We start from the raw sequence: 25572 nt of genomic DNA, 5'->3' as shown, positions 1-25572 counted from the left end.
TCAACTTGAACCTCACTTTCTGTTTCTCCACTAATAACTAAATGCTAACAGTGTAAAAATGATTAGCGTTTCGTTTATAACCATATTATGGTAAGAATAAGACAGCAATATATAATATAAGCTTAAAATTTATACTAAGTAATAAACGCGCGAGCGCGTTTTTCAGGAGTGACAGCTTCAAAGGTCGCTGTGACATCTCAAACGCAACTAAAGCGATTCAGCCAATAAATGTTATTTCATTTTAATTTTGTTTTAATAAATATTTTATGGAAAATTTAAATGTGTTTTATTAGATTAACACCAGTGCAGAATAAAATTAAAATAAAATATAACGAGGTGTAAGAAACGTCCAAGCTTGCAGGCTTATGAATAATGTGAAGATTAGATAGATTATTGAGACAAATTAAAAAACTAGATGACAGCAATACAAAATCAATAAAAAGCAACAAAACAAAATAATTAAATTGACATAAAGCAGTCCAAAACTTTTCATTCAGTTTGAAAGTTAAGTTTTATTTTTATTTTGAAAGATCAATCAGGCCATTCCGTTATATTTAAATACGTCAAATGCAGCAACCAATCAACGTCTAGTGGGGGGCGTGGTCAGTGATGAAAGTCCAAATGACGGAAACATCCTCTCCCTAACAGTGCTGTTACAACCTTACAGTTCTATGAATTATCTGTGCATATTCTTTATTTAAGGCATAATTCTATGGATAGAACGCAAAAAGAAGAATAAAGATCCCTTATTTTTGTAAAACCAGGACAAAAAATGAGCAACATCCTCCATGCGGCTTCTAAAGTGAGATGGAATCAGAGCACTGCGGCGAAACGAGCAGCCTTCCTGGCGGCCGCCGCATACGGGGCGAAAACGCTTTACCCCATTATCTGCAAACAAATAAATCAACGGAAATCAACCAAAAACGAAACAAACGCACCAGGACATAAGAATGGATTGATATCTACTCACAAATCCGCACCGGAGACTATTTCAAGTCTTAATAAATCACCCGGCATCAATGCGGAATTCTTCAAGCAGATTCTTGAACTAGTTAAAATCGTATTCCCGAGGTTTGTAACTAAAGAGCTGGGATTACTATGTTTACATTCACTCGCTTTGGTTTCAAGGACGTTTCTGTCTATTTATGTGGCCGGTTTGGATGGCAAAATCGTGAAAACGATCGTAGAGAAGCAACCGCGGAAATTCATGATCAAACTGATGAAATGGCTCCTGATCGCCATCCCGGCCACATTCGTGAACAGCGCGATCCGTTATCTGGAGTGTAAGCTCGCGCTGGCGTTCCGCACGCGCCTGGTCGATCATGCATATAAAACATATTTCACCGATCAGACCTATTATAAAGTCAGCAATATGGACGGGAGACTGGCGAACCCGGACCAGTCGCTAACAGAAGATGTCATGATGTTCTCGCAGTCTATTGCGCATCTGTACTCAAACCTCACCAAACCCATTCTGGACGTGATTCTCACTTCATATACTTTGATACAGACTGCGAGATCTCGGGGTGCGAACGCGACCGGACCGACCGTCCTGGCGGGTCTGGTGGTGATCGCCACGGCGAAGGTTCTGCGATCCTGCTCGCCGAGATTTGGGAAGCTGGTGGCGGAGGAGGCACACAGAAAGGGATACCTGCGCTATGTGCACTCCAGAATCATTGCCAATGCAGAGGAGATCGCCTTCTATAGGGGACACAAAGTGAGGAAATACATCAAGCGTCTTTAAAAAAATATATACATTCATATATTATAAAATGTTAAGAATTATCGCCAACGGAAAAGAGATCACATTCTAAAGGGGGCGCGTGTATTAATTTATTAACGAGAGGGCGTTCTATAGGGGACTTTCTATAGGGACAGAGAGTAAAAGCAAAGATAGTTTTCTGTAGGGGGCATACGGTGCGAAAGAGGATTATGTATATACATTATATACATAACAGATTTTAAAATAATTGTCCATGCAGAGATCATCTTATAGAGAGCACATAAGGGAAGGAAATACATAATGCATCTAATGTATACGTGTAATTAAATGTATATTCATTCACACATTACAAAATGTTAAGAATTATCACCAACGCAAAAGAGATCACATTCTAAAGGGGGCATGTGTATTGTTTATAAACAAGAGTGAGTTCTATAGGGGACTTTCTATACGGGACACAGTGTAAAAGCAAATATAGGTTTCTGTAGGGGGCAAAAGGAGAGGAAGAGGATTATGTATATAAATATATACTATATTACATATACATATATATGGCAGATTTTAAAATAATTGCCCATGCAGAGATCACCTTATATAGAGCACATAAGGAACTACACCATGCATGTACTGTATACGTGTAATAATAATTATATATAATATTACAAAATCTGAAGAACTGCTGCCATTGCAAAATAGATCATATTCCATAGGGGCCATGTGTATTATTACAGAAATATATGCAGTGCAGCGTATATTGGGGACTTTATATAGGGGACACCTTGTGTAAAAGTGCAATGCATGTTGTAGTTAAATACATTAATAAATATAAAAAACATGAAGACATGGAGCATAAGGTGAGGAAGAGGATAATGTACATTTGCATTAGTGAATATATAAATTGCATATACACATATAACAGATGTTAAAATCACTGCCAATGCAGATTTTGCCTTATACAGAGGACATAAGCTTTTTTTTCTTTTGGACGTTATCATATATATAATTTTGCTCATGGCAGGTGGAGATGCGGCAGCTACAAAAGTGTTATAGCGTCCTGGCAGAGCAGATGAACCTCATTCTGACCAAACGCCTGTGGTACATCATGATTGAGCAGTTCCTCATGAAGTACGTCTGGAGTGGAAGTGGTCTGGTCATGGTCGCCGTGCCAATCATTACAGCCACTGGCTTTGCTGACAATGGTATGATGGAGTTTCAGTTTATGTAATTCTCTATGTTTTTGATTTGCTGATGTATGTTATGTCTGATTGATTGTAGTTTGTGATATGAGTGTTGAATTCATCGCTTTTACATGATCAACTTTTGTGAGAGAAAACAACACCAGTTTACCTGAGTCCTTTCAAAAGCTACCCAAGTGTCATATAAATGGATAGAGTTGAGACTTCTTTTTTCTTACATGAAAATAGATATGGATTTGGTCTAAAAAGCATTTAGTTTCTGCTTAAAGATCCTATTTTGTCTCCTAAAGAACTGGCTGATGGTCAGACTCAAGTGTTGGTGAGTGAGAGAACTGAGGCCTTCACAACTGCTCGCAATCTACTGGCCTCCGGAGCGGATGCCATTGAAAGGATCATGTCTTCTTATAAAGAGGTAAAAACACTTCATATTCTTCTTCATTGACTTTATATGAAAGATATAGCAGAATTCTTTTGGATCATCATTCATTATAGACATAATTTAGGACTTTGAGCTTCTAGAAGGTAAATTTTTCACACTCTCACTAGTTTATTTAATTTGTCTGTTGTCCAGTGCAAGTACATGCATCACAGGAGATTTGTGTAATTTTTTCTGAAAGTCATGAAAACTATCACCACAGTGACATTTCCACCACATCTCAAATTCTGTATTGTGTTTTAAGGAAATGACGCTGATGGAAATTAAATTTTTTATGTTTTTTAGAGAAAAATTGCGGAGTCCTTTGTCTTGCTTAGGCTAATTGTATAGCTAACATTTTATGTTTCTTAAATGCAAATACTTTTCTCACAATAAGTATTTAAATAGATCATGTTTATTTTACTCTTTGTTAAGATTATCATAGTTTTAAATGTAATAATTTGTATTTTTATAATGGATTTTCATAGTTTTATATTGAAAGACTGGGTCTGGGACAAGGCTTAAACAGTAAAATCTATACATGATGGCATTTGAAAAGTACCAAAAATAAATGAAGAAGGCATGGTAAAAAGTTTCTTAGTAAGTTTTAATGTCACCTTAATATAACACAAAGAAAAAAGGAAATCTGGGACGTAAAATTGCCTAAGGTTGAAGAAACACCCATTTATGACTTTTGTTGACAATCGCCCATGAACTGGTCATATTTGACCCCATAAATAAGCAGATTTTGCTTAAAAAACGAAGCCTATTTGTAGGACCAGTAATATTTTTTGCATTATGGCATCATTTTAATGACAATTAAGCATATTTCCCCCCATGTGTCACTACTAAGTGAAAAACATAACAACAATATGCTAGATAAATTGTACAGTTTACATCAGGGTACTATTGGTTTTACTGCCAATACTTAATAGTAAATCAAAGTATTACTATAATGCTGTAAAAATATTGTATTACTTTGCATCTAATAAAAATAACCATTTAGAATAATGGTAATTGTAAAACATTGTATTTTCTTTTTTATTTGTGTCTTTTGATTTTGGAGTAAAATGTGACCTGAAAGTTGAATGTGATATTTTTGTGAGATTCACCCATTTTGTCTCAAAAACATGCATCAGTCACATTAGATCTTGCAATCTCAGTCACATTGTAAGCACATATTAGTTACATGATATGATGTCACAGAGCAGTGAAAGCTGGGAATCTTTGCATAGGCTAGTGATGGGTGTTGGTATTCCACTCACTCTCTTTTGACTAAGCCTGCTGGGCAACTTAATCCACCATCTGTTGAACAGCGAGCATCAGTCTGTACCACGTCACAGATGCTGCGTGTCTCCATCAGAACGCTAGCCATTATGAAGAACAAAACATTATTTAAAACCATTGCTTTGAAATAATACATTTTATCATTCAAACTAGTGCCACAATGGATGGTATGGAGCTAATTGAAGCTTAACTAGATAAACTCGATAAACATGAGTCGTACTTGCTAGTAAACCCAAGCATATGCAGTAGCAACCACCAACTCATTGAAAAGTTACTTAAAAAGGTATTCTCATGGGTATACCCTAGTGATTATCATGACTAAATAAGGATTAATCTTTCCTGCAAACTACACTGCGTTCCCATGGGAAAACACCATGTCTTTCACAGAGACTCTTGGGATGTGGTGTGTCTGCCTAAACAAAGCCAAACACTGGCTAAACACTTCCTATTACATGCTTTGGATTAAGCTTTTTGGCCCATTTTGTAGAAAGACTGATATAAACTTTAAAGAATGGATTTAGCATAGGTCGATTAGCATTTTTGTTACAGGGCTCCGATTAAAAGATGCAGAAATATTATGTCACTTGTTTATATAAGTCTCCCAAATGCCTGGCCACTTACCTTGGATCTAACAAACATCCACTGAGCAATGTTATCTTATGACCCTGTTGTAGGGTCACACCGACCTCTAAAGGTCTCACTCACACTCATTTGGGTTTAAAGGCACTTTCCAAGAATAGGATGTAAAATAGGGCATGACACTCTTAAAAATATCTTTTTTTTTTAAACATACCTTCAGTGAAAGGAGGTGCTTTTGTTTGGAAATGACTATTCGTCCACCTCATGAGGTCAAACTAAACTAAATATTATTTGAACTCTTTTATTTTACATTTCTTTAATATGAGGTTTGGAATTTTTGCAATCCTGGTGCTAAATTTGGGGACTTGTCTGAATACAATTTAAAAAACCTAATTTGTTCTAGAATGTTCTAGAAAAATACATTAACTAAACATCACAAGTAAACAGACACAATTTATATAAAAGGGTTGCTTTGGGTTGCAAAGTAAGCTATCACTCAGGGGCTAGCTAGTTTGGGACCAAATGTTGGTTTATAGTTATAGAGCCCAACAGTCTGGTTCTGGAAGTAAGAATCACATTCATTTTCTCGATAGGGGAAATACATTTTAACGATAACTAGGGATGGGACGATATGGTTCTCTCACGATTAGGTTCGATATATGATATGAGGTTCACGATTCGATATAATCTCGATTCGATATAATACATTCATACATTCATTTGTATAAGAAACTCTAAAAAGGTTATTGTCACTTTAAGAGTTAAACGAGCACCTCACAGTGTTGTGGTTCAGCGAACATCAATGAGAATCTCTTGGTTTCTTTAGCGCATCCATGCTGTTTTATCTGACTGTAAAGAACAGATTGTGAAGTGGAGTGCGCCTCGTCTTTGATGGACACACATTACACGAAGGAAACGACGATCCGTTTTAATCTCAACCACTTCTCATCAAAACAAGGTGATTTTCCAGGTATTCCAGTTCTTTAATTTCTAAAAGCTAAATTCAGTCACTTTAAGCACTTCAAGGACCTTGTGTTGCCCCTGTAAACAGTGTAGAAAAAAGTGCAGTAGGGGTAAAATCAAGTGACAGAAAGATTATGATGTTTGACGGGTCATTTCATTTATGATCACATTGACAGAAAACAATATTGCAAATTTCAAAATATCAAGTTTTGCCACGATAGGGTTCATAATTTGTTTGTTTCACGATATATCAAAATTCTATATATCGTCCCATCCCTAACGATAACCTATAAACCTTTAAAGACAGACCTACCGTGAGGTCCTAAGTTGTTAATCAATGGAATGTGCTTCTGTGGAAGCAATTTATTCATTTTATTTCAATATCTTCTTTAAAACAAATTATTTTTAACAACAGAATTTGTGGTGAATAACTACACTAGCCCTGAATTCTGAGGAGAAAGATCCACCAATCAAATAACTTGCGAGATAGCCAACAAAGAGCGACAAATCAAGTCGGTCTCCCTATTCTTTAAAGTACTTACATATTTGTATATATCTGAATATTTTACTTACAATGTATTGTTTCTTATAATCAACAAATTTAAATCAATGGTTTATCATACCATCATGTTTAATTCGATTACGTCATTCGCAATGATTCATGGAATTGTAGTTTACTCTACAAAAGAAAAGACGTTAAGTACACAGTCTTGTACCTTTGCCTTTTTCTTCGATTTTTGCTTCAAATCAATGTTTGTAATTTTGTGATTCCCCTCTAAGCTGTTTGGGTTGGTTCATGGCTTACAACTCTTTTATGAAGCACTTTATGGAAAACATGGATGGAAAATATACTTCCAGAACCAAAACAGCTGAAAAAGTGGGCAGGCACTGTTGCGCTACCTATATTTCTCGTAAATTAAATACATTTTAATTGATAATAACTTGGGTAACAGGGTTAATGCAGTAAACACAATACTGTTTATAAAACTTGAGAAAATGTAATGAGATTATTTACTTTTTATCCTGTCATGCAGTAGAAATGGTTAAAATTATGTAACTTTTTGGCATATATTTGTAATGGGAAAATAATCATGCTGTTAAAGCTAGTTTGTGGTCATTAAGATGAGTTAATAATGAAAAGTAATTTTTACTACATTTAATTGAATATCAATGTGATGGAAGGGCGGTACAGACATTTGATGTGTTTCAATCACCCTATTTTTCATTTTTATGGGAGACTACAGTGTACTGTGTTAATGTGCCTACAATGTCAAATCACATATGTTTGCTCTGTGTGCTATAGGTCACCGAGTTGGCGGGCTACACGGCTCGTGTGCACAACATGTTCTTGGTGTTCGACGAAGTCCAAAGGGGAATATACAAACGTTCATCTGTCGCCACAGGGGAGATAAGCGAGAACCCACCTGAGATGCACATTGACGGTCCTCTGGAGATCAAAGGTCTCATGAATACAGGGCGATTCCACTTCTGTATGCAACCTTGATAGTTCAGTCAAGCCATGAATAAATATACATAGTTGTCCAGTTCAGTTAGTATGCACATTGTGGAACAGTTGTTACTTAAGTCTACCAAGAGAACATTACATATGACTAGGGTTGGGCGATATGATCAAAATCTAATATCACGATATGAGTAAATTTATATCACGATAACGATATATATCACAATATAGTAAAAGTTTACTTTAAAATCAATAAAAATTGATTTATATATTAAATAACATTTACATTTACATTTATTCATTTGGCAGACGCTTTTATCCAATGCGACTTACGAAAGAGGAAAACATAAGCGAATCATCTTATGGAGACAGTGGTACGAAAAAGTGCCATATTACAAAGTTTCACTAGCATCAGAATAGTATTCAAAACAGATTAAAGTGCAACAAGAATTATTTATTTTTTTTAATTAGTGACTGGTTAAGTGCTCCATATTGTAATGCCTATTTTATGGTATAATCATATTGTAATGCCTATTTTTGGAACTAAATACTTTAAAAATTAAAACTACTTCCTCTTTATTTGGAACAAGACAAACACTGTCTAAGTAAATACATAAATAAATAAAAATCAACTTATTTTCAAAAATCAACCATACCAAAATGCTAAATATAACAGAATGCCACATTTCAGTTTAAAATGTTGTTGACCAATATTATTATTATTAGGCCTATTATAAACTTTGCTCAAGAAACTTAAGTTCTTCTCAAAGCCATGAGACAAAGAAAATAAAACGTAAGTAAACAAATATCCAATGAAAATAAACACTTCTTGAAGAAAATAAATATGAAATAAATATCACATCTTGCTAAATAAATAAATAAATAACTGAATTAATGTGGAGTTCATTTTTTGGCTTTCATAAAATTATTTTGCGTGCTTCATTTTGAGGTGGTAAAAAAGATTGCTTGTATAAAGAGTAATTATCGTCGTGCGAACCACAGATGTCGCACCCATTTTAATAACAAGCTGCTATTCATTTTCTTGACCTGTTTGGGAGTCATCCCATTCAACAGAACGTCCCTCAACCATGACATCATCAGGAGTAGAAATACCTCTGAAATGCTTCCGGGATTTGCTTCCAGCAACTTTGCTCGCCGTGTGTAGACACAGCTAATCGCTGCTCTCAGGTGCAGCCTCGTGGCACTTGAAACTGTGGCCATACAATCTCCATCTCGCTGGACGAGTTGAGATTACTCTGTGTTCCACCGAACACTCTAACGGATCCGAAGGAGACCGCCGAGCAATCCGCATCTTCATCCGTTTGCTTGCAGAAGTGAAGAGAAAAGATTTCTCTTCCCTCTTCAATCAAGTCAACGTCGCTGATTGCTCCACCAGCCCACCGAGAATCAGCAGCCGTACCGCCCACCGACAGAGCGAGGAAACGGCCTCCCGTCATCACCCGAGCCTCGAGGAACCGAGTCTGAGTTAAAGGACGAATGAACGCACATTCTGCATCCTCATGTGATTCAAGTAAGAGGTTTACGTCTGGGCAGAGATAGAATATTATAGTGTGTTATTCTTGTGTACCAAGGTTATTGCTTGTACAGTTTACGGACCGCCATGTCCGCTCATTATTAATACTCAGGGTATTAATTATCATGAATTTGATTTGCTGTATTGTGGTCCAACCACATTGGACTGTTGTGCATTTCCACCAACGCGGGTGAGACCGGCAAACTGAGTTTATCCATTAAAGAATCAAAGACCGGGACGGTTTACGAGCCTTCCACCGTGTCTCTGAGTGATAAACTAACAGCTGCTTTCTCTCCCACGATCGCGAAACCGGCTTTGGGGCCGTCACTTTATTCTCTCTCTCTCTCTCTCTCTCTCTCTCTCGTACTAACCTCACGCACACACACGCGCGCGCGCGATCCCTCACAAATATTCTCGGACACATTTTTGGCTAGTAGATAGCTCCATGATAAAGCTCAGCTTTGTCCCTAAGCTATCGTACAAGCTGATACACGCGGTAACTGGTAGATGCCATTGACTGGTTTCTCTCCGCCCACATTCGCGGCCATATTCTCTGGCCGGAAGTCTCGCGTGACATACTCTCCACGAGAGTCACGTCTGCCATTTTGTGCGCGTCCCTCCTTACACACACACACACACACACACTCACTCTCACACACACACACACACACACCCTCATGTGTTATAGGATTATTTTGATTTCCATATCTAATCATATCACTGTTTAGTTTGTAGTTGTAAGTCGGAAGTTTATTGACTGCATTGTATTAATTATTAATTGATATTACTGCATAAATAAACTTTGTTATATTACAAAGAGAATTGTTTTGGTTTGATTTGCATACACCTGTGTCATGCTGACGGGATGTCAGTGCTCAGATTCATGCCTTCATTCATTGTTTTTTTCCCGAAAATCAATATTCTTCGGATGTCGATTTTCCTAAGAAAACAATCTAATATTGAGACTGTTATACTATCTGGTTATTAGTCCCTGATTTCAGGGTGGTGCCCCGTCAAAATGAATCCTTATTAATATTCTATTGATTTTTGATAATTGATAATTATCTTTGATGATTGTTGAATTTGAAGGATTAGGAAAAGCTAACATTGATTCTCATCAATGTTCTATTGATTTTAATAATGAATAATTACCTTTGATAATTATTAATTATTGCTGATAACCAAACCCACTCCTAAACGTAGCGCACTACATTTATTGGAGCCCCATATGAGGTTTTAATGAGTTAGATTCAATTAATTAATTTAAATATTAATTAATAACTAAAGTAACACTGGATCAAAAATGATTTAGTAGCGCAATTGAGCCCGTTCAGAGCTCTCCTGTCTCTTGAGTGCAAGTATCAGAAAGCCTGCTGCATTTGCACGTACTTCGGTGCTCCACAGTCACGTGAAACGCTTTTAAAGCGCCAAACATGCGATGAAAAACCCTGTCCATATTTCTTCAATTCTCTCAGTCTCACATGAAGCCCTGCCCACTGATAGATAAGCCCACGCTCCTCACATAGATATTTACCAATCGCGATATACACAATATACTGTAGCAAAATCTCTATTGGTTGACACTTTATATCGTCGCCACGATATATGTATATTTATTGTATTTATCAATATATATTTATATATTTACGATTTATTTCTGTATACTAAAACTCTGTCTGATAATCTGATTTCATCTGCTCCTTCTACAGGCAAAGTTATTGATGTGGATAAAGGTATAGTGTGTGAAAATGTGCCTATAATCACTCCTAATGGGGATGTGGTCGTGTCCAGCCTCAACTTTAAGGTGAGATAAACTTAATTCATAATCATTTATCTTTCACTTTTATCATTTATTTTTTAACTTTTCATACTACACACTATAACTAAAATCTTTTATCATGAAATGGGTAAACTACTAAATCGATAAAAAAAAGGAAAAAAAGTGTAAAATCTTTAAATTTACCATTAAAGCACTTTCCTGCAACAATAAAAACACGCAGCTTTGAAATATGTATTGTTTGTTTTGAGCCAAGTGGTCAATCTGTGATGTTTTGATCTTCTATTGGTTGCACGTCTTCTCGTCATACAAATTCGCAGACCAGAGTTCACCAAACTTGAACTTTCGTGTGCAGTGGAATGCAGAATATTTTCTCATGAGTTTGCATTTCTTGTCTCCCACGTTCGGATGCGTTTGAATGGAAGTTAATGGAGCACGAAGTCTAGTAACCTCTGACATTCTATTATAATCCTAGTTATGCATATTATGGCATAAAATATGAATTTATGTTGATTTCATTCTTAGGGTAAGAGGTAATATATTCTCAATCTTGAGAATTTGTATTTGTTAACTCAGTGAAATTTAAGTATTTGAGATATACTTAATTTTTTATATGGTTAGAAAAAAAATGCCCCTGAAAATCAAATCCAGGGGGCACATATTGCCCCTTAATGTAAAACACTGAAACTGGTGTGACGTACCAAGCCACTTTTCAAAGCAAATATAACGTAACTAACGGGCATTTAGTATTTTCCATACAAAGTAATGATGAGTTATTTTTAATAGCTAGAAATGTTAATATTACCTATATCAAGACAGTATCAAATGTAGCGAGGGGTGTAGGAATAATCTGAAACCTTATCAGCTTGGCTCATAAATACAGTATATTAGGATATTTAGGTGAGGTAATGTTACTGCACATACAGTATCTATCTTAAATCCAGTATCATGTAAATGCTGTTAGTCAGTCCAATTTATTATTTGTAATTTACTGTTGCAGCTGTTGTAATTTACTGTCATGCAGATATCAGTTTGTGTCATGTCCGTTTGGATGTAAATTAAAAGTTGCATTGTAGTTTCTTTAAGGACTGATTAAAATAGACCATAACAGAAATGTTACAACATAGTCTGTCAAAGTGATAGATCAGTATTTTTTTCTTGCACAACTTCTCTTGAACAGTATACACTGATACAGTATACAAAACATTATGACCACCTGCTTAATATGCTGTTGGTCCTCTGCGTGCAGCCAAAACAGCGCCATGTACTCTACAAGACCCATGAATATGTCCTGTGGTATCTGGCATAAAAACATTATCAGCAGATCCTTCAAGTCCTGTAAGTTGCAAGGTAGAGCCGCCATGGATCAGACTTGTTGGTCCAGCACATCCCACAGATGCTCAATCAGATTGAGATCTGGGGAATTTGGAGGCCAGGGCAACACCTTCAACTCTTCATCATGTTCCTCAAACCATTCCCAAACAATGTGTGCAGTGTGGCAGGGCGCATTATCCTGCTGAAAGAGGCCACTGCCATCGGAGAATACTATTGCCATGAAGGGTGTACCTGGTCTGCAATGATGTTTAGGTAGGTGGCACATGTCAAACTGACGTCCACACGAATGGCCGGACCCAGGGTTTCCCAGCAGAACATTGGCCAGAGCATCACACTCCCTCCATCATCTTGTCGTCTTCCCACAGTGCATCCTGGTGCCATCACTTCCCCAGGTAAACGGCACACACGTACATGGCCATCCACGTGATGTAAAAGAAAATGGGACTCATCGGAACAGGCGACCTTCTTCCACTGCTCCAAGGTCCATTTCCAACGCACGTGTGCCCATTGTAGGCACTTTCGACGGTGGACAGGGGTCATCATGGGCACTCTGACTGGTCTGTGGCTATGCAGCCCCATACGCAGAAGGGTACAATGCACTGTATATTGTGACACATTCCTCCCGTGACCATCATTAAAACTTGTACCAGAGTAGACCTTCTGTCGGTTCGGACCAGACAGGATAGCCTTCGCTGCCCTCGTGCATCGATGAGCCTTGGGCGCCCAACACCCTGGTTTGTGGGTTGTCCCTCCTCAGACCACTGTCAAATAGTTACTCACCACTGCTGAACGCGAGCACCCCACAAGCCTTGCCGTTTCAGAGATGCTCTGACCCAGTCCTCTGGCAATAACAATTTGGCCTTTGTCAAAGTCGCTCAGGTCTTTACCCCTGCCCATTTCTCCTGCATTCAACACTTTGACTACGAGAACGGATTGTTTGCTTATCATCTAATATACCAAGTCCTTGACATGTGGCCTTGTTAGGAGATGATCAACGTTATTCGCTTCACCTATGAGTGGACGTAATGTTTTGGCTCATCAGTGTACACCATTATACCAGCCAGCCCTATTACATATGAACCTATAACCCCATTTATTAAAGTTTTATATTGATTTCAAATTGGTTTAGTTAGTTGTAAGGCAGAGCTCCACACAAAACTGAAGAAAATTAAAATGATTCCTTTTGGGTGCAATTCCAAGTTATAAACCTCTGACTTAACCATGTGAATTGTAATGATGTGGTTTCCTGTAATGGATATCGTGTACAGGTGGAGGAGGGGATGCACTTGCTAATCACAGGACCAAATGGATGCGGGAAAAGTTCTCTGTTCAGGATCCTCAGTGGCCTGTGGCCTGTGTACGGCGGCCTGCTTTATAAACCCTCTCCTGAACACATGTTCTATATTCCACAGAGGTACACATACAACACACACACACACACACACTCACACACACACACAAACATACACACACACACTCAATGGGTCACAAATATATACCTCTACTGACCCTCCTCCGTCTCTGCTCCATCTTGCAAACTTTGCGCTCTCAGGATCTGCAGTAGAGTTGTAACCAGAGAGACAGACGACGTAACTAAAGTTCTGTGAACTGCTGAGCAACAGAAACCAGAGTCCCCAGTAGTGAAATATTTACTGAATTCTGCAAGTGCAATCATAGCTAGAGCCCAGGAAGACTGTTAATATTTTATACAGTGGTCGAGAAAAGAGAAATGGAGAGTAATGTCTCATTGACATTAGCCTCCAGAAGGCTTTCTGTGCAAAAGCACAGTAGAATTTAGCAATAAGCTTGTGCTATATTGTCAATGTATTCATAGCTATAGGGCATTGTTAGGCATGACAAACACTGATATAATGTGATATACTCACAAAATAGCACATCATCGAGTGCCTTATTGCTTTTATAAAGTGGTTACTACATAATAAAAATTCTAGGTTAATAATAAGTTTAATAGTTGGTCTTAATGGGTGCTGTGTAGTGATATACAAAGTAGCAACTTGAACATGTTTTGCATCATATCTGTTATTATATTGTGCATTTAAACATGACTGGAACGCTGTATTGACCAATCATCATGGAGGACCAGAACAATCTGTTTTATAATCTTTCATAAACTGCCATTTTGTTTATGATGCCTTGATTCCGCCACAGAATAAAAAAAATAAATAAAAAGGTAATTCTTACTTTATATCTTAAAATGACTTTATTTCTCACATATAGACTCGCCATTTCGAGAAATAAAGTTGCAAATGTGACGTTTTCTCTCACAATTACAACATTAGATCTCGCAGTTGTAACTTTGTCGCAATTGTCACTTTTTTTCTCACAATTGTAACTTTATATCATGCAGTTGTGACTTTATTTTTCCTAATTGAGAGTTGATATCTCTCAGTATACCGTTGAAATTGCGATAAATAAAGGTGCATTTGTGATATAAACTCGCAGCTGCAAAAAATAATGTTGCAGATGTGACATATTCTCTCAAAATTGCAACATTAGATCTCGCAGTTGTTACTGTATGACTTAATTTTCAGTTTATTTCTTTGCAATTGTAACTTTATATCACGCAATTGCGAATTTATCGCAATTGAAACTTTATATCTCGCAATTGTGACTTTATTTCTCGTAATTGCAAGTTTAAATCAAGCAATTGCTAGTTCATATGTTGCAGTATAATGTAGAAATTGTGAGAAATAAAGTTATAATTACGTGATATATACTCACTATTGTGAGAAATAAAGTTGCGACTATTTCTTGCAATTGCAACTTTATATCTCGCAATTGTGACTATTTCTCATAATTGCTAGTTTATATCAAGCAATTGTGAGTTTATATCTCAAAGTATAATGTCGAATTTGTGTGAACTAAAGTCGAAATTGAGAGAAATAAAGTCACAATCACATAATATAAACTAGCAATTTTGAGAAATAAGGTTGCCGATGTGACTATTTCTCTCACAATTGCAACATTAGATCTCGCAGTTGTAACTTTATATGTCGCAGTTGTCACTTTATTTCTCGCGATTGCGAGTTTATATCTCTCAGTATAGCGTTAAAATTGTGAGAAAAAAAGGTGCATTTGTGAGAAATAAAGTCGCAATTGCAAGAAATAAGGTCGCAAATGTGACGTTTTCTCTCACAATTGCAACATTAGATCTCGCAGTTGTAACTATACATCTCAATGGTCACTTTATGTCTCGCAATTGTGTCTTTAAATCTCGCAATAGTGACTTTATCGCAATTTAAACTTTATATCTCGCAATTGTGACTATTTCTCGTAATTGCTAGTTTAGATCAAGCAATTGTGAGTATAATGTCAAAATTTTGTGAACTAAAGTCAAAATTGAGAGAAATAAAGTCACAATCACATAATATAAAATTAAGTTCCTAAATGTAAGTTCGGGAGGAGCGAGCCCATCTAATCTTTCAATTAACAGCCAGAGTGTATAAGCAGCTGTTTACCTTTCTTCGGTCTCAGCTGTTTCCAGCATCTGGTCGTTCCATCCCTGAAACATGTCCGACCTCCCGGAAATCCCGCTATTCCCATCAGATGACAAAATCTCTTTATTTCATGACACACCAACAGTCTCCTCTCACGCAAGATTGGATCCTCCTTTTTCAAGCACGGATAGCCCTTCTGAGCATTCAGGCTGCAAAATCCAGCGCTCCTACAAACCACACTCCAGAAGACCGCACTCCCCTCCTCCTTCAAGGCAGCCAGCTTTAATCGTGTCTCGTTCCCAATCTTCCCGGCCTTCATCTCCTCATTCTCTCGCCGTTACTCCACATTGTCCCCCCATTTCAAAATGGTCTGTCAACAGCCTACGTCAAGCCGTCTCCAGTTCCCGAATCCATTTCTCCCTCAGATCTTCAAAAATTCAACTATACGAACTTCTCGTGAGCTTCCATAACCGTCCAAACATTTCTCCTAAGGGCAAAACTCAGCTCTCATCCACCTCTTTCTCCCTCCGTCTCGGCACTCGGGAGTTCTTGTTCACAGTGCGCTAATTCAGACGCAGCCGCTCGCACTTCCTCGTCCGCCACTTTTTCCTCCCGGCCAAATATAGTGGCCATTCAAAGTAGTTCTGCTGCTAATCCAGCCCTCATCAACCCCTCTACATTATTACCTCCAATTTCCAGGCAAGAACCAGCACTCTCAACACATTCTACTCTTCTTCCTTCTGTTTAATTCTAATCCTTTATATGGAGCTGATACTTGCGTGAGGCTGCCTCCGCAAACTGTCACCCGCCCCCCCCCCCCCCCCCCATTGAACCTACTGCATCTAAGCAGAGAGTGGATCCTAGCATGAGGCTGCTTCTGCAAACAGTCCCACCCCCCTCTACCCTTCCACTCCACTTCACTACATACCACTTTTATCCCTTCTATTCCAACATTTCTTTCCAATCCTTTTCACGAAGTGGACCCTAGTGTGAGGCTGCCTCTGCAAACAGTCCTGCGCCCCCTCTCCCTTTACACTCCACTTCAGATGTGTTTACGGTGCTATTCATAGCTTGAGGATGCCTCCCCAAATGGTCTCACCGCACCTTTTTTCCCACCTCACTCCCATTCCTCCCACATCAGCCTTTACTGGCCATGCCGAAGACCTGTCAGCCCATACACTCACTTCTGCAGCTCCTCTTCCAGCTCCTTCCCATGCAGTCGCCTTGGAACCACCTCCAGTCTCAACCCACCTCCGCTCCCAAATCCTATGAGGTGCTGACGTAGATCTTCCTGCTCTGCACACATCAGTCCCCACCAGTGAATCTCATCGTTGCTTAGACTGCAGCCCCTTAACCATCAAAACTCAACCCCTTCTACAATATGAGTGCTCACACACAGAATTCTGCATAGCTTTTGGTAGATTCACTGAAGTAATATGCTCTATTTTTCACACAAGACGCAAGGAGCTAAATGATTATCTCTCCATTATAGCAGAGCCAGTCTCTCCTTTGGAGGCAGTCACTTTTACACGTACCATAAACTTTTCGCAGCAAAATGCGCCGCTCGCGTCGCCCATTGGAACCAATACCCATATTGGGGGGCACTCGACCTAGAACTTTACAGTAGAGTTTTCTTAGGATGTCGAAGCCTCTCTTGTGCCATCTGCAGGTCCATAGTTCACACAACTTTGCTATGCCCCTAAATCAACCCAGATCCACCAACCCTTTCAGCAAAACGCCTCAAGCTCCTAAGTCTACCTCATATGTCCCCCACTCCCAGAGTAACCGCAACCAGACTCTCACCTTTAAGTCATGCAGACAAGTGTGCAACAGCTTCAACAACTCGGGCTGCACCAGACAACGGTGCCGCTTCCTTCACATTTTTAATTTCTGTAGCGGAGCCCATGCCCGCTCTATTTGTCCTGTACGTCACTCTTCTACTAACCTCAATACAAATTTCTAAAAGTATCTCTCTTCCCCTATTATTGCTTCCACCTTAGCAACTGAACTAGAAAATCATCCATATAAAAAATTCACTCAGTTCCTCATTTCATGTCTGAAAAAATGTTTCGACCCCGGCCTGGAAAGCATACCCAACTCCAGTTTGATCTGCAACAACTTGCAGTCCACGACAGCCAAACCCGACATAGGAGAAGCCCTCATCAACAAAGAAATAGATTCTGGATTCATGATCGGTCCTTTCGATTCCCCCCATTTGAATTGTTCCGCATAAGTCCAATTGGAGTAGCCACTAGGAAATTCTCTGGTAAAAAAAAATGCTTTATCATGGCAATTCCCAACCCAGTATCAACAGTCTAATTCCACTAGATGAATTCTCTTTGCCCTACCACGATATAGACCAAGCTATCACCCTCATTAAAAATGCCGGTTTCGGAGCTTGGCTAGCAAAAGTAGATATAATGTCAGCTTTTAAAGTTATACCCATTCACCCTGATTTCTGGCATCTGTTCAGCATGGCGTGATCAATTCTACTTCACAGTCCGTTTGACTTTCAGCTGTAAAAGCAGTCCCAAAATATTTGACATGCTCTCCGAAGCCCTCTGCTAGATTCTTCAAAACAATTATGCAATCCCCTTCCTCATTCATCTCCTTGACGACTTCCTTGTCATTTCCCCAAGCCATTTTCCTTCAGCAAAACATTTAACAACCGTCCAAAAAGTCTTCTCCGATCTAGGAATTCCCCTCTCTCCCGAGAAAATCTCAGGCCCATCCACATCCCTGGAATTCTTTGGAATCCTCCTAGATTCCATCAAATCCCAAGCCTCCCTTCCCCCCCAAAAAATAGACAGAATAACCACCATTGCATCAAATCTGCTAGAAACAACCAGGTGCAGCAAGCATGATTTGCTTTCTCTGCTTGGCTACTTAAATTACGCTATGCGCATAATTCCCCAAGGCCAGCCTTTCATTTCCCACCTGCTTACACTCGCTACCTCAGCTCCAGGTTTAGACGACACCATTAATTTAAGCCCCCCTTGCCGGGCAGACATGAAACTCTGGACCATGTTCTTAAAGCAATGGAATGGGTTAACCTTTTTCTATGACAATATTTTGTCCCAACCTTGCGACATCACCTTGTATTTCTGACGCCGCCCCTCCATGGGTTTCGGAGGTTACCACAAAGGATGCTGGTTCGCCTTGACCTGGCCACCCGAGCTCACCTCTCCCCCCCACTCTGCCAAATTGACCGCCCTGTTTGAGCTGTATCCCATCCTCGTAGCAGCCCATCTATGGGGTTCCGAATGCTCAACAAAAAACATTTTGTTCCATTACGATAATTCAGCCACCGTCCACTGCATTAACAAAGGCCGTTCAAACGCTCCAAAAATCATGCTCCTTCTGAGACACCTTATTTGGATTTCCACCTGCAACCAATTCATCATTAAAACTGAACATATTCCAGGTCACCAAAATCAAATTGCTGATGCCATATCCCGTTTCTCTTTCAGAAATTCAGAATATTGGCTCCGGAAGCAGACACCAACCCAACTCCAGTTCCTCCCTATTCAAAGCTCATATTCCTTTAGACAACCGTCTTAGACATCTCCACACCCTATCTATGGGTTCAATACTACAAGCCTTCTCTCCCAGAACACTCCAAACTTACTGGACAGCTTGGAGTTCCTTCAAAAACTTCCACAGAGCATACAGCTTAGTTTTTCCAGATTTTTCCTTCCTCTCCATATCCTCTTTCATCTCTCAATTCCATAATACCAAACCAAGCAAGGAACAATAAGTCTACCTAAGCAGCGTACATTTCCTCTTTAAACTCATCCACAGCCAACAGTGCCCTACCATTACAAACCCCTAAATATCTCTCCTTATCAAGGGTTTACAAAAATGAATCCCACCCATCCTAACACCAGACAACCACTAACCATCGACATTCTAAGCAAATGCCTTGCTACTCTTCGCTCCGGTTGATTTTCCCCCAACGAAACAAGAACCCTAGATGCTATGTTCAATTTGGCTTACTTCGGCTTCCTCAGAGTCTCAGAACTCACCATCAACTCCACTTTTAACCCAGCCATCCATCCCACCTTCTCTGACCTTCAGTTCTTAAACCATGACACAATCCGTTTCAACATCAAATTGAATCAATTGAAACGTGGACATTCAGTTTTCATTTTCAATCTGCCAACCCCCATTCAGCCATACCAGTTCCTGGCCTTTTTTTCTACTCCAGAGAAACTCTCAAATCATTTCTCTGCTCGACCCTCTATTTGTTGATGACAAAAACCTCCCCGTGTCTAGACGTTGGTTTCAAAAGAATCTAAAAATTATCCTCAACAGATCCGGCATTCCTACCAAACATTTCTCTTCCCATTCCTTCTGCATAGGGGCCGCTACTTCAGCTGCTCAGAAAGGTATATCTGAACACCAAATTAAAATGCTCGGTCGGTGGTCATCCCACAACTTCTAAACTTGCATTTGATCCAACCTCTATCACATCAGACAAGCATACCAAACACTCGCATCTTTTTAGGCTTGGACCACACCTCCCTACTATTACGCCCTAGAGTGCTTGTGAGCTACCACACCTGGCGTGGACTCTCCAATTCGAATCACTGTGTGGGCCCTCCCGACCAGATGTAACACAGGCTCTCCTGTTCGAATTGCAGTGTGGGCTCTCCCATTTGATTGCAAAGTGAGCTTTCCCATTTATATATCGGGGCTCTCTATTTCGAAGCGCAGCAGGAGCTCTCCCATTCAAATCGCAGTGTGAGCCCTTTGTTCAGGCACCGTGGGGGCTCTCCCCTTCTGAATTGCAGTGTGATCCTTCATGTTCTCGACCATGGAGGATCTCCCATTTGGATCGCAGTGTGGGCCCTCCTATCTGAAAAGTGGCCCTCGCGTCGGAAGGACTGCAGCTCTGCATTTTATCTATATAACCTAGGCTCCCTCTTTCTGATGCTGGGAGGTTTTGCTTCGGATATCGTTCGGCCCATTCCACTGGGGTCGAGGACCTCCTTCCCTGTCTGTGACATTTGAGAGCCCATGCACATTTGACTCATGGGCTCCATGTCATGGACACTGCAGAGGGACGTACTCCAGCTCTACTTCTTTAAACCCTCCAGTCCAAACGCTGCTACCGCAGGAGCAATTTCAGAGTGTCCTTGCCGCAGCAGTGCTTGCTCACGACTCTTGGTCGATAAATGCAGAGGCAAGATGCATCCCAGCGCTAAGCTTCCGAAATCCTCATGCAGCTCCCATGAGCTTCCCACCTTTCACACTGCCACAGCAGTACCTCAATCACAGCTTTTGTTGCAAATGCATTGCTGGGACACACTTTCCAAACGCAGCTCCCGCCGGAGCCCCTTTCAAAATTATACTGCCACAGCAGTACCCCGCTCATAGCTCCACATGGTGGACATAGTAGGGAGACGTCTGTCCAGCCTAAGCAGCAGCAGCACCTGCTCACGACTCCAGGTCAGTAAACACAGCGGCGAGATGCATTAGCCTTTTAAATTTTACGCAACCCCAGTTGACACTGCCACTGCAGTTCTCACTCCTGTATACAAGTAGAAAAATGCAGCAGCGCAGTGCGTCCCAGCATTAAACTCCATACAGCTCCCCCGCAAATGGCAGCTCCCGCAATAGCTATCTCCAACGCCAATGCGCAACAGTGTCCCGCTCACAGCTCCCACAGAAACTAGGCAACCACCATCCGTCGCCATATATCTTCGTCCATTTCAATTCACTCCTTTTGGGGGGTTCTTCCGTACTACCAAGCCAAATAATTATCTATATTAATTCAACCTCTATGCATCCAATCCCTTTACTTTGAACTTGCTGTCCTAAACTTCTGCATTTCTTGGGGGGTACTTCAGAGCTTGAGTTGAAGCTGCTTCCTCAAGCCCCTCCACTGGGACAGCAAGCCAAATAAGTTTAACCTAGCTTAAATAATAAGTTTTAATAGCTTAAAGATTATGTGGGCAAACAAACTCGTGAAGTGAAGTTCCTAAACGTAAGTTCGGGAGGAGCGAGCCCATCTAATCTTTCAATTAACAGCCAGAGTATATAAGCAGCTGTTTACCTCTCTTCGGTCTCAGCTGTTTCCAGCATCCCTCCACCTCCCCAACTCCACCTTTACCCTGGGCATCTTGCCCCATGTAATCATCTGCTATTAATAGTCCCGTGGGTTACTTCAGAGCTCGAGTTGAAGCTACTTCCTTGAGCCCCTCCACCGTGGACAGCAAGCCAAATAAGTTTAACCATAATAGTTTAAAGATTACATGGGCAAACGAACTTGTGAACTAGCAATTGTGAGAAATAAGGTTGCCTATGTGACTATTTCTCTCACAACTGCAACATTAGATCTCACAGTTGTAACTGTGTCATATGTCACATTTGTCACTTTATTTCTCACAATTGCGAGTTTATATATCTCAGTATAGCATTAAAATTGTGAGTAAAAAAGGTGCGAGAAATAAAGTCACAATTGCATGATATAAACTCGCAATTGCAAGAAATAAAGTCACAAATGTGATGTTTCTCTCACAGTTGCAACATTAGATCTCACAGTTGTAAATATACATCTCAATTGTCACTTTATTTCTTGCAATTGTGTCTTAAAATCTTGCAATATTGACTTTATTTATCACAAATGAAACTTTATAACTCACAATTGTGACTATTTCTCGTAACTGCAAGTTTATATAAAGCAATTGCGAGTTTATACCTCGCAGTATAATGTAGAAATTGCAAGAAATAAAGTCGAAATCACGTGATATAAACTTGCAATTGTGAAAAATAAAGTTGCAAATGTGATGTTTTTTCTCACAATTGCAACAACAGATCTTGCAGTTGTACCTTTAGAGTATGTCATAATTTTCACTTTATTTCTTGCAATTTTAACTTTATATCATGCAATTGCAACTTTATTTCTTGCAATTGGAACTTTATATTTTGCAATTGTGATTTTATTTCTCATAATTTCTAGTTTATATCAAGCAATTGCAAGTTTATATCTTGCAGTATAATATCAAAACTGCGAGAAATAAAGTCAGAATTGTGAGAAATAAAGTAATATTTGGGTAATATAAACTCCCAATTGTGAGAAAAAAAGTGAGAATTATGTCTCTGCAGAACAGAAATGGGCCTTCCCAATCAGTGTACATTTTCAAAAAACTGAGATTCCCTACTTTCATTGGATATTTAGATATGACCATCCCTGTTTGAAAACAGAGACCTATTCTTGAAAAAAGGTGCAGATGTGACATTTTCTCTCACAATTGTAACTTTAGATCTCGCAATTGTCACTTTATTTCTCACAGTTTAAACTTTATATCATGCAATTGTGACTTTATTTCTTGCAATTGCAACTTTATATATCACAATTGTGACTTTATTTCTCGTAATTGCGTGTTTATATCTCTCAGTATACAACCCCAATTCCGAAAACGTTGGGACAATATGAAAAATGCTAATAATATGAAAAATGCTAATAAGAACAAAAATGAGTGATTTGTAAATTATAATCACCCATTGCTATATTGAAAGCTCTACAACAACACATGATGTTTTACACTGTGAATTTCATTTATTTATTTTTTTAAATGTAAATAATATTTGCTGTGGTCTCCCATTTACAGCTATAGACATTTACCCTGCAGTTGTTTACTTCCGTGTTCCAAACTCCAAAAGGTGAAAAGGGTCCATATTGTTTCATTTAACATGATAAGAATACTATTATATATATTTATATTTTTCTTTTTTTGGTCTGACTTATTTTGTTTGATCAAGCATCAGTCTTGAGTTTTGCTTAATAAAACATCACTTTGGTCTCCTGCAATAAAAGTTTAATTTCTCAAAACCTTTAAAAGTATCAGTCATAAGAATATTGCTATCAGATGTATATATCTCTGTTTAATACCATGAACTAGATCCATATATTATTATGAGAAGCGAGTATACTGTGTACACTTTGTGTACTCCTGCTCACAAATTTATTCAACTCTATAGTTCCCTATCTGTCACCCACTCGATGTTGTGTCGATGTAGTGACACTAGGGGTCACTCTTGGGAGCCCGAGACACCTCTGGTCTTTGATAAAAGGCCAATGAAAATTGGCGAGTGGTATTTGCATGCCACTCCCCCGGACATACGGGTATAAAAGGAGCTGGTATGCAACCACTCATTAAGATTTTCTTTTCGGAGCCGAACGGTCATGCTCACTGAGCTGAATTCCCATTCAACTCTTCTGGATCTGACAGCGCATTTCAGTGGCTTCTCCCCCCTCTGCACTGGTGCACTGCAGAGAATGCCCCTGGGCGCTTCGGCAGAAAAAAAGAGTATATTTATCTAAAAGAGTATATTTCTCTAAAAGAGCGGCACACACTCTATAAAAGGCATCTTTTAAAGACACGTCTTTTTAAAGATGCCTTTCTGATTGTGTGTTATTCCTGGTTGCGCTCGTTATCTCTCACCTTCTGATGGTCACGATCACTGTCTTTCGTGTCTGGGCACTGTTCACGCGGAGACAGCATTCGTGGATGGTCATGTTCTCATTGCGAGGACATGTCCATGGCAACAATGCAGTCGCGGCTCACCTTCGTAAGAAAGTAAGCCACCCCAGAGGCTCCCTGCCTCGGTCCTTTTACCCACGGGTATGAGGCCAGCGTGGCTAGCACTGGGGGCAATTTGGGGACCCCAATGGGACCGCCTCCGCCGGGTATCCCCCAGACCTCCCATTCCCCAGCACGCTTTTCTGCCCTGATCGGGCTTCCGGATGAGTCCGCCGCCTCGTCTCGCGGCGAGTTCAACCTCTTATTCGGAGCCCGCGAATGTGATGAGCTCTCGAGCGCAGCATCGGAGAGCGGGCTCATCCAGTTGGACGCGGAAGCCTCAGCTGGGCTCCTCCCTTCGGGGACGATTGCCCAGTCACAGGCTGACGCGGAGATGACGACATGCTTTCCCGGGCAGCCACGAGTGTCGGCTAGATTGGAACCCTCCGCTCTTCCCCGAATCCTCGCGGCTCGATGTTTGGTTCCTGGGCTCGCGGCGCCGCTCAAAGCCACAGCCTGCCCCGTTCCTTTCTTCCCGGAAGTGCATGAAGAGCTCGCCAGGCGTCCGCCCAGGTTCAGTGGTGTCCACTTCGCCTTGGTGAAGGACGAAAATGCTGCTACCTTGCGCAGAGATTGCTACCCTCCTACGGAAGGGCGCGATAGAACCTGTCCCTCCGGCCGAGATGAAGAAGGGGTTTTACAGCCCCTACTTCATTGTACCGAAAAAAGGTGGTGAGTTGCAGCCAATCTTGGACCTGCGACTACTGAACCGGGCTTTACACAGACTCCCGTTCAAGATGTGGACGCAAAAACGCATTCTGGCGAGCGTCTGGCATCAAGATTGGTTCGCGGTGGTAGACCTGAAAGACGCGTACTTCCAAGTCTTGATCCTTCCTCGACACAGATCCTTCCTGTGGTTTGCATTCGAGTGTCAGGCATAGCAGTACAAGTTCCTCCCTTTCAGCCTGTCCCTGTCTCCTCGCATCTTCACGAAGGTCGCAGAGGCAGCCCTTGCCCCGCTAAGGGAGGTGGGCATTCGCATTCTCAACTATCTCGACGACTGGCTAATCTTAGCTCACTCTTGGGACATGTTGTACGCACACAGGGACTTGGTGCTCTCACACCTCAGCCGACTAGGGCTTCAGGTCAACTGGGAAAAGAGCAAGCTCCTCCCGGTTCAGAGCATCTCTTTTCTGAGTTTGGAGTTGGACTCAGTCTCTTTGACAGCGCGCCTCACGAACGAGCGTGCCCTGTCGGTGTTGGTCTATTTGAAGGTGTTCAAACAGAAAACAGCGGTTCCACTGAAACTTTTTCA

The 25572-nt window shown here is 40.3% G+C and overlaps 1 protein-coding gene across 2 annotated transcripts in view; it reads left to right on the top strand.

Moving 5' to 3' along the window:
• Positions 1-637: 637 nt before the first annotated feature.
• LOC127435313 (ATP-binding cassette sub-family D member 2-like) overlaps positions 638-25572 on the top strand; it is a 37959-nt gene continuing 13024 nt past the window's right edge. Inside the window, exons 1-6 of one of the 2 annotated variants that reach the window (XM_051688703.1) lie at positions 638-1717; positions 2742-2922; positions 3210-3331; positions 7467-7623; positions 10869-10963; positions 13540-13685. In XM_051688703.1, coding sequence (XP_051544663.1) covers positions 773-1717; positions 2742-2922; positions 3210-3331; positions 7467-7623; positions 10869-10963; positions 13540-13685 — 1646 coding nt within the window. In that variant the 5' untranslated portion in view covers positions 638-772. Of the gene's footprint in view, positions 1718-2741; positions 2923-3209; positions 3332-6116; positions 6171-7466; positions 7624-10868; positions 10964-13539; positions 13686-25572 lie in introns of those variants that run through there. The other variant, XM_051688704.1, reaches the window with a different exon arrangement.

Source organism: Myxocyprinus asiaticus, chromosome 45 (genome assembly GCF_019703515.2).
Source record: "Myxocyprinus asiaticus isolate MX2 ecotype Aquarium Trade chromosome 45, UBuf_Myxa_2, whole genome shotgun sequence".
Classification (NCBI taxonomy): domain Eukaryota; kingdom Metazoa; phylum Chordata; class Actinopteri; order Cypriniformes; family Catostomidae; genus Myxocyprinus; species Myxocyprinus asiaticus.
The sequence above is the reverse complement of the archived record's forward strand: the minus strand, read 5'-3'. Positions and strand labels throughout refer to the sequence as shown.